The 14,797-nt window shown below is 36.8% G+C and overlaps 1 protein-coding gene across 1 annotated transcript in view; it reads right to left on the bottom strand.

The window, feature by feature from the left end:
- LOC126235935 (meiosis regulator and mRNA stability factor 1) overlaps window positions 1-14,797 on the bottom strand; it is a 205,841-nt gene that overhangs the window by 29,579 nt on the left and 161,465 nt on the right. Inside the window, exons 25-26 of the mRNA XM_049944899.1 lie at window positions 8,312-8,433; window positions 7,268-7,363 (exon numbers count right to left, since the gene is read on the bottom strand). Of these exons, the coding sequence (XP_049800856.1) occupies window positions 7,268-7,363; window positions 8,312-8,433 (218 nt within the window). The remainder of the gene's footprint in view (window positions 1-7,267; window positions 7,364-8,311; window positions 8,434-14,797) is intronic.

Below are 14,797 nucleotides of genomic sequence, written 5' to 3'. Positions count from 1 at the left end.
CATTCTGAATAGAAAAAAATTAACCTAGCTGATTTTCAAATGACTCTGAAGTTTATGAAATAATTTGTTCACACAGCAGTATTTAAACAGTTGGACATCGCTCAGTCAACAGTCTGTACCCAGTCCCAGTCGAACTAGTAAGCGTGTAACACCTATGCTTCAAATATTGACTCACATTAAGCAATGTGCTGTTTGCTGAAATGTGGGTTCTTACAACTGGGGAAATTAAACTTCGAATTGATTTCTGTAACTCAAATTAATGAATATTTTGACTTAAATGTGTTGTTTTGTAGAAAGCTTATGCTGTCATTGTCACTTAAAAGAGCTGCTGTTGAACACTGTGAAATTAGTTACTGACCAAACTACATGAACAACTGCAAGGTACTTATAGTTGAATATTACAGGACAATATGTAAACTGTGGCCTTTTTTATGCAAATATGGAGAGTTTTTGTGCCACACTTTATTACTTTGTTTAGTGACTTATTACTGAAGCATTGTCCAGTAATGAATGGTAGTCGAATAAGTATTTTAATTATTTTGCAATTCACATGAGTAATTCTGGCGATAAACCCACAGTTATTTGTGAATGCTGATATGATTGTACATAGTAATATTTTCACAGAATAGAAAAATTGGTCATTGTCCAAACAGTATAGCAGAGGCAAATAAAAAATGTGTGAAAAAGTGCAACCTAAATTGTGGCATTCACTATGAAAAATCAAGTTGGTACTTTACAACATTTGACCAAATACGCAAAAAATTTAGAGTGTTATAAAACATACTGAAGTATACAATTTTACCATTAATGGCAGACGTACCTAATGTTTTACAGGAAAATTTAAAACTAATAATATTTACGAATTAATTTTTTCATTTGTTCAGTTTCAGTAAACTGTGTACTAATCATAAAAATCTTTCCACTTTTTTACTATAAACTGCTAGAACTGGCAGTTGGTAATTCTAATCAGTCACTAAGAACAGCAAAGGGCAAATTGATTGAATTACTATTTCTTTAAACCACCACCAAAACAAAATGTGAAATGTTATTAGCAAAACTATTATGAGCAATTAGTTACGTCTTATTTTCCCTAAGTAATCATCACACAATTAACCATCATTTGCAAAACTTGTGTATATAGTAACAGGTCTTTTGGTGAGTACAGGACTATCACAAAATCAGACAGTAATAATGCAGGATTATTACTCATAATTACTAAGGAAATAAGAACGAATAGCAATGAAGGCATTATCATAGCCAACATTAACATGAAACCACCACAGTAATACATGTTTAGATGCAACTAACTCTAAAAACACCTATACACCGAAAAGGTGTATGGAAGATACAGAAACTGAGACTTAAGAGGAACAAAAATTTAATTGTTATGGGGGACTAGATTTGAGAATAGGAAAATGAACAACAGGAAAAATAGTAGGAGAATATGGTCAGGGAGAAATGCAATGAAAGAGGAAGTTGCCTGAGAGCAATGATTAAATGCACTCTGTAAAATCATAATACTTTGTTTAAGAATTATGAAAGAAAGTTACACACACTGAAGAGACCTGGAGGTACTGGAAGGTTGCAGATAGATTTATATAATAGTAAGACATATTTTGAAGCCATATTTCTAATTGCAATATATTTCCAGAGTAGATGTAGAGCACCATAATTTATTGGTTATGAACTACTGATTAAAACTGAGGAAATTCCAGAAAAGTAGAACATTAAAGACAAAAATATGAAGAAGCTTAAAAAACTAGAGGATGTTGAGATTTTCAAATTGGAGTGTTATGCAAAGATTGACTGAAACAGAGGTAAAGTACGCAACAGAAGATCAATTGGCTAGCCTTCAGAGATGTCACTGAAGTTGGCAGAGGATCAAACAGGCAAAAAGACAAAGCTCAGTAGAAATCCTCGATAACACCAGATACACAAGCTAACTGAAAGAGAGAAATAAAAATGCAGCACATGAAGCAAGCAACAGGGGACTACAGATAGTCTTAAAAATGAAACAGGCATGTACTGCAATATGGCAAAGTAGGAATGGCTAGAAGAGAAATGCAAGGATTTGGAAGCATTCATGACAATGAGATAGACATCTCTGTAGGAAAGTTAGATCTTTGGAGAAAAGAGAAGCAGATGTGCCAAAGTTAAGTGCTTGGATGGCAAGCCAGTATTAAGCAAAAAGGGGGAAAGTTGAGAGCTCGAAGAAATATACAGAGGGTCTATATAAGGGGAATAAACAGGAGGACAATTGTGTAGTAAATGGAGGTAGGTAAGATGGGAGGCAACACTGCAAAAAGAATCTGACAGAGCACTGGAAGACCTAAGTCAAAATAAAGCCCTTTGGATAGACTGCCTTCCCTCAGAATAACTGTCTTGCCAAAACCATTCCAAATTGTGTGCAATATATGAGACAGGTGAAAGCCTTGGACTTAAAGAAAAATGAAATAATTACTATTCCAAAGAAGACAGGTGCTTTTACGTGTAAGTACTAGCAAAGTATCACCATCAATTACTACAAAAGAATGCTAAAACTGGTAGAGGCTGACCTCAAGAAAGATCAGTTTGGATTGCAGTGAAATGTAGGAACACTTGATGAATAACTGACATCTTAAAAGATAGGATGAAGAGGGGGGGGGGGGGGGGGGGGGGGAAAGCCTTTGTTTACAGCACTTTTAAGATTTAGAGAAAGCTTTGGATAATATTAAATGGAATACACCACTGCTAAAATTATTATTTCTCCAGTTTACAATACATTCATGGTTTTATTCTCTCAATAGGTGGCTACTAATTTTTGATCTGTCACAACACTGTTCCAGTTTAATTTTCCTTAGTGTTCACTACACATACAAACCTACCCCCTCCTACTCCTCTAAAATATTTGATCACTATCTCCTTTATTTAAATTTGTCTTTGTCATTGTGCCTGTCTTGACTAAACTACCATATTTACTCGAACCTAAGCCGCACTCGAATCTAAGCCGCACCTGAAAAATGAGACACGAAATAAAGGAAAAAAAATTTTTCCCGAATCTAAGCCGCACCTGAAATTTGAGACTTGAAATTTCAAGGGAGACAAAAGTTTTAGGCCGCACATCCAAATCGAAACAAAGTTGGTCCACTGTAATATGAGACACAATTTAGGTCGAATGAATGACTATACAGCTACAGTAGTTTGGTTTCGAGTTTTAAGCTTAGCAGTTAAGCTTTACCATGTAGCCATTGCTATGCATCAGGTGCTCCGTCCGTATTTATACGCGTACCATTCCTTTTTTACATGCTTTGTCTGGTTTGAATTGATTGCTTATTTTTCTTTGATCTGGTAAGTGCCGTTCTCTTTGTTATAGATGTTTACGTCACTCTAAGCTGAAAATGCATTACTGTTCTTTGTCATGCCTTGTTTGTCGCATTCTGGTAGTGAGTGTTTACGACCTGTCGCCGCTCACGGCATGGCTTGCTTTTGTGCATGCTACCGCCGCTTTAAACAAAAAAAGGAGGAGGAATCGTCTCATTAGCGAAACAATGGTAAGAGACTGCTTGCTATTTGCTGTTACTTACACTGCTGCTTTCTTTGATAATGATCAACAAGAACCAAATAATAGACTGCGTATGATAGAAGATGTCCTGAACGAGAGTTTAACGAAAATTTTTCTCCGGTTGAAAATCTTTGCAGACGCCTCGGTAGTACATTACATTCTGCACAAGTCATCTTAGATTTAAAAATCTAGTCAATTGCCGTGCTTCATTTCTGACTATCACTATTAGGCATAAGAACAATACGAATATAAACATGACATGATATGTATATTATTCCGCGTTTCGTAGTTTATTAGGCAGACAGGATTTAAATGAGATAGCAACAAACACGAAAGAATACATGGCAAAATGTTTATATTCGTACGGTATTATTCTTATGCGATTCACAATTCATAAAAGTTCTTATTAGCAACGATCTCTTGTCAAAAGTAGGAAAAAATTCAGAACGTAGAGTTGGCCATATTGACAAACATCCCAAACAATCTTGCCAGTCGGATTTTCGTAGTACGCTGAAATGCTGCTACATTCGAAGATTAACAATACGGAATTTGTATTTACTTTGTTGGATAATGTATGAAAATGCAGTGGTCGAAACTCGGGGTGGTAAAAAAAAGGTCGTCTTCCACCTTTTTTTTTAAATTTTATTTACTGACGCAGAGGTTTTGTCGCCAGTATTTATCTTTGTACCTGCAAAGCATGCCTGTGTAGCGCTACATAATTCGACGGCAGGAGTTAGTTGTGGCAGCACCTACCAACATTTTTTCAGAACTTCCGCTTACTTTGCTCTCGATTCTAAGCCGCAGGCGGGTTTTTGGATTACAAAAACCAGAAAAAAAGTGCGGCTTAGATTCGAGTAAATACGGTACACCCAAATCAGAATAACAAAGCGAATGACAGCTAATTGTCTACGAAAGAGATATCACAGACACAAGCAAAGAATGAGCTTTGTGTGCCTTCTATTTTGCTTGACATATTCATACCGAACTGCGAACAACAATGATGGCCTCTAATATAACTTGTGGTACTTTTTCCATAATGCGCTTTGTTTCTCTGTGCTGATTTTTTTGTAATACTTAAAAATATCTGCAGCTAATTATGAAGGTGAGCACCAAAGTGTTGAAGCTACTATGAAGCTACAATGTGATATCAGTACTACATGTTACAAGGAAATGCATGAAAGAATTAATAACTGAATTCTACTGCTGTTACTGTTGCAGAGACAGGGGTGTACAAAAACAGCTAACCAACACCACTGCTTTCCAGGACTAACTCAGTCACTGTTATTGTGACCCAGGTGTACATACAATTTCTTATTGCCTCATAATCCTATCTACCTCTTAAATGGGTATTCTCCTAAAATCTGATACACAAATAACCTCATAATGCCTGATACACGGATACCAGGAATATCACTACCCTAAATCAACTGCCGTCAATGGAGGAGCAATGTGCGTTCCAATTCATACAACATCAAAATTTACAGTCTCACTTGTATTATTGGTATAATAATTTTCAGAGCAAACAGTAAACTAGATCAAATGTTTCTGAAAGAGAATGTTCTGTGAACATTGTACAGAACATATAATATTTCCTTTGTTAATGCCAGCATTAACATGGTTATTCTCCAATCTGGTGTGTGTCACTTCTTATGCCAGTAAACACAAGCTAATGAGAATTCTCTAGTGTAAATGGTAAGCAAGTGCAAGCGAAGAGCATCTAATGATGTTCACTCGCATTGCTTCTGCTCACTTTGCTTCCTCTGGTTGTCGATCTTTCACCGACCACCAAAGGATGTTCATGTACTCTTGACAGCAGTAGCACAAAGTATTCATTTGCTTTGTAAACTATTTTTGTTGAGAGAGATTGCTAGAAAATTGCTGAGGCACTCAAAAGCCCTAACTGGGGATGTCAGAAAGGCAAATTCATTAGTTGCTTGCATTGGTGAGAACAGAGTGAAGAGGCACAATCTTTGTATTTCTTTTTATTAAAAAGGACTAACACCACAAATTTCCTGGAGGGCAAACTAATAAAAATACCTGTTTTATGCTGATTAAAATTAAAAATACACAAAAGAGCTGATCATTCTGATTGCTTGTGTTCATAGTAACTGTAATTACGTAACTGAGGTGCCACCGTTGGTTGCAGATTTTTGATGCAATTTTCAAATAAAAATCTTTTACCACAATCGCACTATTTGCCCTCTAACAAACCATATCCGGTAGCAGGTGTTTATGAAGTAGTCTATCCGACAGGTTATAAGTGTATTTCTCATTTCATTAAGCATATTTTATTGACAATATCTTCTTGATAATACATCACTAAAATCCATGAAGCACTGCATATGTCAGTGATCAGAAACTATTTTAGATATTGTGACTACTGAACTGCTGCAAATGTTTTGTAATTTAAAATCTGGTTTTGAAGACTGTCTTACCATTACGTCTTCTACTAACAAATCCGTTAAGTGCTAATAACCAGAATGAAAATGCTAGTCTTTCTTCACATTATGTTGGAAGCCTGTAAATTAGTATTTCGCTTTTAAATTTCCTCCTCAACTATAAAGAGAAAGTGTCAGCTGACATGTGCACAGTTTTGGAAGAATGCTATTGCCAAAGGAACGTGCATTCCAATGTGTGTCTGGTAAGTCTCCCCTGACCTGGGGTTCTGGGTGACTTTCCTTAACTGTACCCCTTTCCCTAAACCTCTCCAGCCCTTTTCCTATACCCCTCTTCCTCCCTCTTCAACTCTTCTGCCAGGAGGAGCAGCCAATGGCTCTGAAAGCTTGTAAAAGTTACACGTTCCCTGCCACTGTTTTGTGAGTAAATTTTTTATGTATCCATTTACAATGTATGTCAATGTGAGTACTTTGCAAGAAAAAGAGCTAATGCTCAAAAGCTAGTGCAAATGCTGTTTCTGTTACGTGTTACAGTACTCCCTGCACTAATCTGCTATGGGCGATACTTTATGTATTGCTCCATCCAGGAATTTCCATTATTGTTATAAATTATTTTTTTCCTAGACCATTTTGCTTTCTTCGTCAAAAACAGTGCTCTGAATATCACAGTTTGGCATCATGGTGCTAATTAGGGTTGTATCTAGTGAAACTTGTGGTTATTATTAGCACCAAGAAGCAACAACACAGTCCATATAGCTGTTAACTATGCTCATTCTCTCATGTTTTCTGTTGTTCCCTCCAGTGTAAACATTTGTTGACAGAAATGAATTGTAGTGAAAGCTGGCGACTCATCTGTGAATGCTGGTTTGCATTCATTCACTCCAGTGTAAGAGACTTCAGATGTAATATAAAATATGTAGGTTTAAAGCTATGAAACTCTCCACAATGGAAAACTTAATAAAACGCTATCAACAAACTAACAATCTGTTTTCAATAGGGCTTAAAATAAATCACTTTTTTCTTTGAAATATAGCAAATGTTTATTCACATGAAAAAGTTGTTCTGAATGAAAAATTGCAAAAGCACCTGAGTTGCATACATCATTGTCATGTTTAGACAGACTGAGCAGCAGCTTTGACATGACATGTCCCATGTACAGGAAATCATTTGCCTGATGTGATTTGTGGTGGTAATAACAGACCTACATTTGGATGGCTGGATGGGGAATAAATTCTGATCCAAATACAAGTCCAACTACTTAAAAGTTCAACTCTGTTTACCTACTAATTTGTGAGAAAAGGAAAGGAGGTTAACAATCAAATGCACATACCTTGTACGGGCTAAATGCTGTATTGAGACAGTATGGAGCATATGTTGGAGGGCTCTGTCCACCCCAGGCATAGACAGACTGGTTTGGTGTTAGTGTCTGCAGGCAGGAAAGTACAGTAAAATTAATCATGCGTAAGTAGACCATACTAATATGCGTGTAGTAATAAAAGTTTGTATCAAAAGAAAAATTCTATTGAGGAAACAAATTATGAGCCACAATTGTTGACCAGTACTTGCCAGGAAAAAGTCAGGATTTCAGATATACACAAAAATGTAAACATACACCCTAGCTTTTGAAATACTAGTTCCTTCCTCAGGGAGGAGAAAAGGATGAAGTGGCAAAGGTTAAAAAGGAAAGGATGCCAAACAGACCTCACGATGAGAGGAACCCACCTCATATTCAAGAGGTTGGTGCCTGTCATCCTCCCTTCCCTTTTAACCTCCTCCAGTTATGGTTTTCTCCTACCTGAGGAAGGAACTGTTAGTTCTGAAAGCTATGATAGAGTGTGTGTGTGTGTGTGTGTGTGTGTGTGTGTGTGTGTGTGTGTGTGTGTGTACATTTTTGGGTGTATGTGAAGTCCTGACATTTCTACAGTAAGTTTACCTTAATTTTGAACATCGTTAAGTGCAAATAGTGTACATTTACATTAAAGCTGCCTAAGTACAAAAAGTATAATCTTACATCAAAGTAATCTAGGCAGTTTACTTTCTTCTCTTTTTATTCTTGTTAAATGTTCAGTCAACAAAAGAGAAACATTAGCATTAATAAATTATTTTATTTATTAGAAGATGTTTTACAGTATGCCGAAAAACTGAAGTATATACATGGTGTAGTAACTGATTTCATAATATCAAGATCAGTATGCGCTTCACAAATCAACATCAGTGATCGCACTTTGGAGGAGTTAATTCTCAACTCTCAGTGCACCACATTCAGATTCAGCCTTTTGTTTTGTCATCATTTCTGAGTATTATGAAAATGAATGAATTTGAACATGGAAGGTAATAAAGAATGCTTTGTACATTAGTAGTAATATATACTCACATAAATATCAGACTTCCTGGTCTCCTTCAGCCCAAAAACATTTTGCAGATTACTGCCCACTTTATCATTGAGAAGATAGTCTGCTGAGAATGGGGCAGTTGCTTTGTGTGTTAAATCAATATCTGAAAATATTAGCATCTGTAACTAATTTATAACACATAATAATTTTCACGTATTTTCAAATTCTGAGTACATATGTATCCAGAGAGAAAGGGTATTATTGTGAAGAATATCATCAAACAATGAAAAGAAAAATGGCAGGGTGGCACAGTGGATAGTGATGATGTACTGTCTGAAACAAGCTGCATAATATTCAGTCAGATCTTGATAAGATTTCAAACTGTTGCAAAGATTGACAACTTTCTTTAAATGTAAAAATTGTGCACGAAAAAAAAAAAAAAAAAAAAAAAAAAAAAAAAAAAAAAAAAAAAGTGCTATCCTATGACTATAATATCAGTGTCACTATTGGAATCTACCAACTCATACGAATACTGGGTGTAACACTTTGTGGGAATACGAAATGGAATGATCACATAGACTTAGTCTTGGGTGAAGCAGGTGGCAGACTTCAGTTTACTGGTAGAGTACTGGGGAAGTGCAATCAGTCCACAAAAAGAGACTGCTTACAAATCACTTGTGCGACTGCTTCTAGAATATTGCTCAACTGTGTGGGACCTGTACCAATTAGGGGGATACTGAATGTATATAGAGAAGGGCAGCACAAATGGTCACACTCCACGCGCGCGGAAACAATCGTTCTTCCTGCACTCCATATGTGAATGGAATGAGACGAAACACCTGGACCTTATGGTAGTTTGCAGAGTACAGATGTAGATGGGTGCGTTCCAGTTACAAATCCAAAGGCCTGGGGTCTTACCCTCAGCCAGTCCTAGGATTTTGATTTGTCACTTACTACATCAAAATCCTAGGACTGGCTGAGGGTAAGACCACAGGCCTTTGGATTTGCAAACTGGCACTTGATTTGTTACTTAATACATCCTCCCCCCATGAACCGTGGACCTTTCCGTTGGTGGGGAGGCTTGTGTGCCTCAGCAATACAGATAGCTGTACCGTAGGTGCAACCACAACGGAGGGGTGTCTGTTGAGAGACCAGCCAACATGTGGTTCCTGAAGAGGGCAGCAGCCTTTGCAGCAGTTGCAGGGGCAATAGTCTGGATGATTGACTGATCTGGCCTTGTACCACTAACCAAAATGGCCTTGCTGTGCTGGTACTGCGAACGGCTGAAAGCAAGGGGAAACTACAGCCGTAATTTTTACCGAGGGCATGCAGCTTTACTGTATGGCTAAATGATGGCGTCCTCTTAGGTAACATATTCCGGAGGTAAAATAGTCCCCCACTCGGATCTCTGGGCAGGGGCTACTCAAGAGGACATTGTTATCAGGAAAAAGAAAACTGGCATTCTACAGATCGGAGCGTGGAATATCTGATCCCTTAATCGGGCAGGTAGGTTAGAAAATTTAAAAAGGGAAATGGATAGGTTAAAGTTAGATATAGGGGGAATTAGTGAAGTTCGGTGGCAGGAGGAACAAGACTTTTGGTCAGCTGAATACAGGGTTATAAATACAAAATAAAATAGGGGTAATGCAGGAGTAGGTTTAATAATGAATAAAAAAAATAGGAGTGTGGGTAGGCTGCTACAAACAGCATAGTGAACGCATTATTGTGGCTAAGATAGACACGAAGTCCACACATACTACAGTAGTACAAGTTTATATGCCAACTAGCTCTGCAGATGATGAAGAAATTGATGAAATGTATGATGAGATAAAAGAAATTCAGGTAGTGAAGGGAGACGAAAATTTAATAGTGATGGGTGACTGGAATTCGAGAGTAGGAAACGGGAGAGAAGGAAATGTAGTAGGTGAATAAGGAATGGGGGTAAGAAATGAAAGAGGAAGCCGCCTGTTAGAATTTTGCACAGAGCATAACTTAATCTCTTGGTTCAAGAATCATGAAAGAAGGTTGTATACATGGAAGAATCCTGGAGATACTAGAAGGTATCAAATAGATTATATAATGGTAAGACAGGGATTTAGGAACCAGATATTAAATTGTAAGACATTTCCAGGGGCAGATGTGGACTGACCACAATCTATTGGTTATGAACTGTAGATTAAAACTGAAGAACCTGCAAAAAGGTGTGAATTTAAGGAGATGGGACCTGGATAAACTGACTAGACCAGAGGTTGTACAGAGTTTCAGGGAGAGCATAAGGGAACAATTGACAGGAATGGGATAAAGAAATACACTAGAAGAAGAATGGGTAGCTTTGAGGGATGAAATAGTGAAGGCAGCAGAGGATCAAGTAGGTAAAAAGACGAGGGCTAATAGAAATCCTTGGGTAACAGAAGAAATATTGAATTTAATTGATGAAAGGAGAAAATATAAAAATGCACTAAATGAAGCAGGCAAAAAGGAATACAAATGTCTCAAAAATGAGATCGACAGGAAGTGCAAAATGGCTAAGCAGGGATGGCTAGAGGACAAATGTAAGGATGTAGAGGCTTATCTCACTAGGGGTAAGATAGATACTGCCTACAGGAAAATTAAAGAGACCTTTGGAGAAAAGAGAACCACTTGATATTCATACAAGAGCGTTGATGGAAACCCAGTTCTAAGCAAAGAACTGGGATTCATACAAGAGCGTTGATGGAAACCCAGTTCTAAGCAAAGAACTGGGACTCATACAAGAGCGTTGATGGAAACCCAGTTCTAAGCAAAGAAGGGAAAGCAGAAAGGTGGAAGGAGAGTATAGAGGTTCTATACAAAGGTGATGTACTTGAGGACAATATTACAGAAATCTAAGAGGATGTAGATGAAGATGAAATGGGAGACATGATACTGCGTGAAGAGTTTGACAGAGCACTGAAAGATGTAATGGATCTGGGAGATGTAATTTGTCGATACCAAATCGAATGAGGGAGGTTGTAAATGTTTTCTTATAATTTTTTCAGAATATTTTTTTGTGAATTGTAATTTGCCTTATTTTATGCTAATTTGCTTATATGCTTGAGAGTGACAGCATATTGATTAATATTAGTAGATGTGAAGAAGAATATCAAAGAGACTGGTTACAAGTGGAAACTTGTGTGTTGTGTAAAATGTCTTTGACGCTGGAGTCGTCTTTAACCGTAGTCAGTCGGCAGTGAACTCTCGGTGTGTGTGACGGTGGAACAATGTGCAGGTCGCCATTATAATAATTTGCAAGTGAACAGGAAAAAGAATTATGTTACTACTTTTTTATATAAACATGAAGAAAGAACCACATTCGAAGAAATTGTATTTGGGGCACCAAAAATGAGGCAAACGCATTGAACCAGGTCATTTCTGCATCCGATGAAACAGCATTGTGGAATCATACTTTCACTAGACGACTGAAGCCAACCCAGGAAAGTCAAATATCATCTTGTAAACATTTCACAGAAAAGTGAGTACTGTCACAAAATATGCTAAATTCAAGTATATAAAAATAGCGAGCATATTTCAACCGGGGGCTCAGCCGGGATATTGTGTTCACGTGATCTTCAACAGTGCTACGAAGAAGAAAATTTGTGTGTGTTAATACCAGTTTTTCAGAATGTGTGTTCATCGGGAAGTAAAAGTTTTGGAGAAGAAATGTTTTGGCAAAAAATATAATTTTCGACAGAAGAAGGAATTTCAAGAATTTTGGTCAATAATCACATGGAAGGAAAACGTGGATTTGCTACAGTAGAAGAGAGTTCCAGATAAGTCACGAAACCCTCGTATTTTGTTAAAACAATATTTTTATCTTGTTTTCTATTGTTGTGTTTAGATGTTTTTTTTCTTCACAATCACTTACGAGATTTTTGAGAGTATTGTGCCTAAAGTAGAAAATAGTAATTTAATAGACTTCGAAAATCAGGACAGGTCAAATGAAACAGAAAGAACCGATCAATTTGCTTTAAAAAGATTTCTTGTAAATTTCACGAAAGAAATTAAACAATCAGTTGACGACAATAAGACATACTGGGATGAAAAAATTGATAACATTTTGCTGCAAGTCCAAGCAGTCAATACCCAAGTTAGTGATCTTTCGGACAGAGTTGGCAGTGTTGAGGAAAAAATTGAATCTGTGGAAGCAAAAGTAAAAGAAATTGATGCTAAATTGAGCGGTGAAATTAATACTGTAAAAAATGAGTTACTGGCAGATAGGGAAAGAAATTTAATTAATTTTAATGAGATAAAAGGGGAAATTAAAAATTTTGATGAGAACACAAAAGTTTTGGTAGAAAATGTAGAACAAAAAACTGACAAGCGTTTGGTTAAAAAAAGTAGAATGCAATGATTTAGAAAACAAAAAAATCTGTCAAAGAACTTAGCGAAAAAATTTAAAGTTTCGACATTGAATTTCAAAGCAAAAATCACAATGTCAACACATGCAATCTTGTATCTAATATTCCAGTGAAGCACTTTTCGGTTTATTTTATACAGTATTGTAAGGATTGCTTTTTACCTCACTCACCAGATGATATGAAAATTAAAGTTGTGAAAAAATTCTTTGAAGGGGAAGCTTTGACTTGGGCAAACCAGATTGTAACTCTGGGGATGACCTTTTCAGAATTTGAATCAAAATTTCTGGAAAATTTTTGGGATGATCTTAAACAAACTAGAATCAAAAGTGAATTTTTGAATGGCAGAAACTATAGAAAATCAGATGGGACCATGAAACAATTTTGCAAAAGTGAACTTCAAAACCTTATTCATTTAACAAAACCTTTGGACAACAAGAACACACAGTGGGTTTACTCAGAAAGGTAGTTGTCAAAATTGGGGAAATAACTTTCAAAAAAGGGAACAAATCAATTATCATGGTGTCAGTCAAAATTCAGGGGGATGTAACAATTTTCAAAAGAAGGACCATAATTTTCATCCAAAACAAGAACAACATTTTCGCGGAAATAATCAACAAAATAGAGAACACTTTAGGGATCAAAATCACAGAAATTTTGTTAGAGATCAGTACAAAAGAAACTACCAACAACCAGGTAATGTTTGGCATAGGAATGGGAACAGAAACGTTGATCAGAGACATTGGCAGAACCACAATCAGCAGTTTAAACAGGAACCAGTAGTTATCCAGGAAATAAAAAACGAGTAGACGCCCCCTTGAAGGTCCGCAAGGTTGAGGCAGAAGGTGAGTGTGATGAGAGGACCAATGGATGTGACTATCAAACCCAAACATGACAGATCCAAACCTAAGCTATCACATGAGGTCATTAGTTGTTACTTATTGAAGAAATTTCAGGAGGAAAATAATGATGATATTGATAAAGATAAAATTTTCACCACACAAGAACATACAGTACATAAAAGTAATTGTGATTCATTTAATTTAACAGAGTTTTACACTTGGGCAGAAAAGAACAACACTTTGTCAGATCATGTAATTTGCAGTCAGATTTGTAGAAGTTCAGAGATGTGTGTGAATGAAAGAGAGAATGCATGCTGTGAGAATGAATGTATTGGTGAAAGGTATCTGGTAACTTTAGAGAGGGGAAATAATATTTTGGGGGTAATTTGAATGTGTATGACCTGAATATGTGTAATGATAATGATGATGAGGAAAGGTGTTTCATTAGTTTAAATAGGGAGCTGGATATACACATGGTTGAAAATGGATTAAAAAGTGAGAATATTATAGAAATTCCCAGGGATGTTACCAGGATGAATAAGGCTCGCAAGCAGGGTGTGTGTAAAAGTGTGAATTTTGATGTTGTTGGTAAAGAATCTGGCTACACAAATAATGACATATGTATAGTTTCTAGCCTAAGTGAAACATTTACAGATACTAATGACACACACACATTTCTTATGAATCTATGGCTGAACAGTGAAACTATTTCTTTTGACAAAAACTTAAGAAAGATGCTTATTAATGTATGTGAAACTATATGTCCTGAGTGGTGGAAAAATATGAGACATTTTATTTTTGAAAAGCTGAAGGATAAGTACTTCAATAGTATACAATGTGATTTGGATGAAAATTCTTGGCTATTTGAGATAATAGAGAGTACTAATGACAATTTTGTATCTTGTGCAAATTTTATAACTGTGACAAATAATACATATAATTAAAGGTCTGCGCGAATGCGGATATCCGCGGTATTTGTTACTTGGTGGATAAAATCGCGACCGGCGCGGATATCCGAGGGTCATCTGCAGATAATGAGCAAGGCATCTGCCCAGTACATATGTTGCAATGTTAGTTGAAAACTTCAAGTCTGTTGACATCCTTGGAATCTTGCAGCGCCCGGGTAGAGCGGATGTCTGTTGTCCTCAGCCCCTGGCTACGAACGACATAGCTGTACCCAAGAGACCTGCGCCTAATCCGTTTCCGCGACCGTGTCATTTGTGTGGACTGTGAAGTGCTCTCTGGGTGGCAAACCTGCCCACTGTCTGCCAGACAGATGCCCGTTGCAATTTTCCGCTGCCTTCAGTTAGCG

This window comes from Schistocerca nitens, chromosome 2 (assembly GCF_023898315.1).
Source record: "Schistocerca nitens isolate TAMUIC-IGC-003100 chromosome 2, iqSchNite1.1, whole genome shotgun sequence".
NCBI lineage: Eukaryota > Metazoa > Arthropoda > Insecta > Orthoptera > Acrididae > Schistocerca > Schistocerca nitens.
Note: the sequence above shows the minus strand (reverse complement) of the source record. Positions and strands in the feature narration are given on the sequence as shown.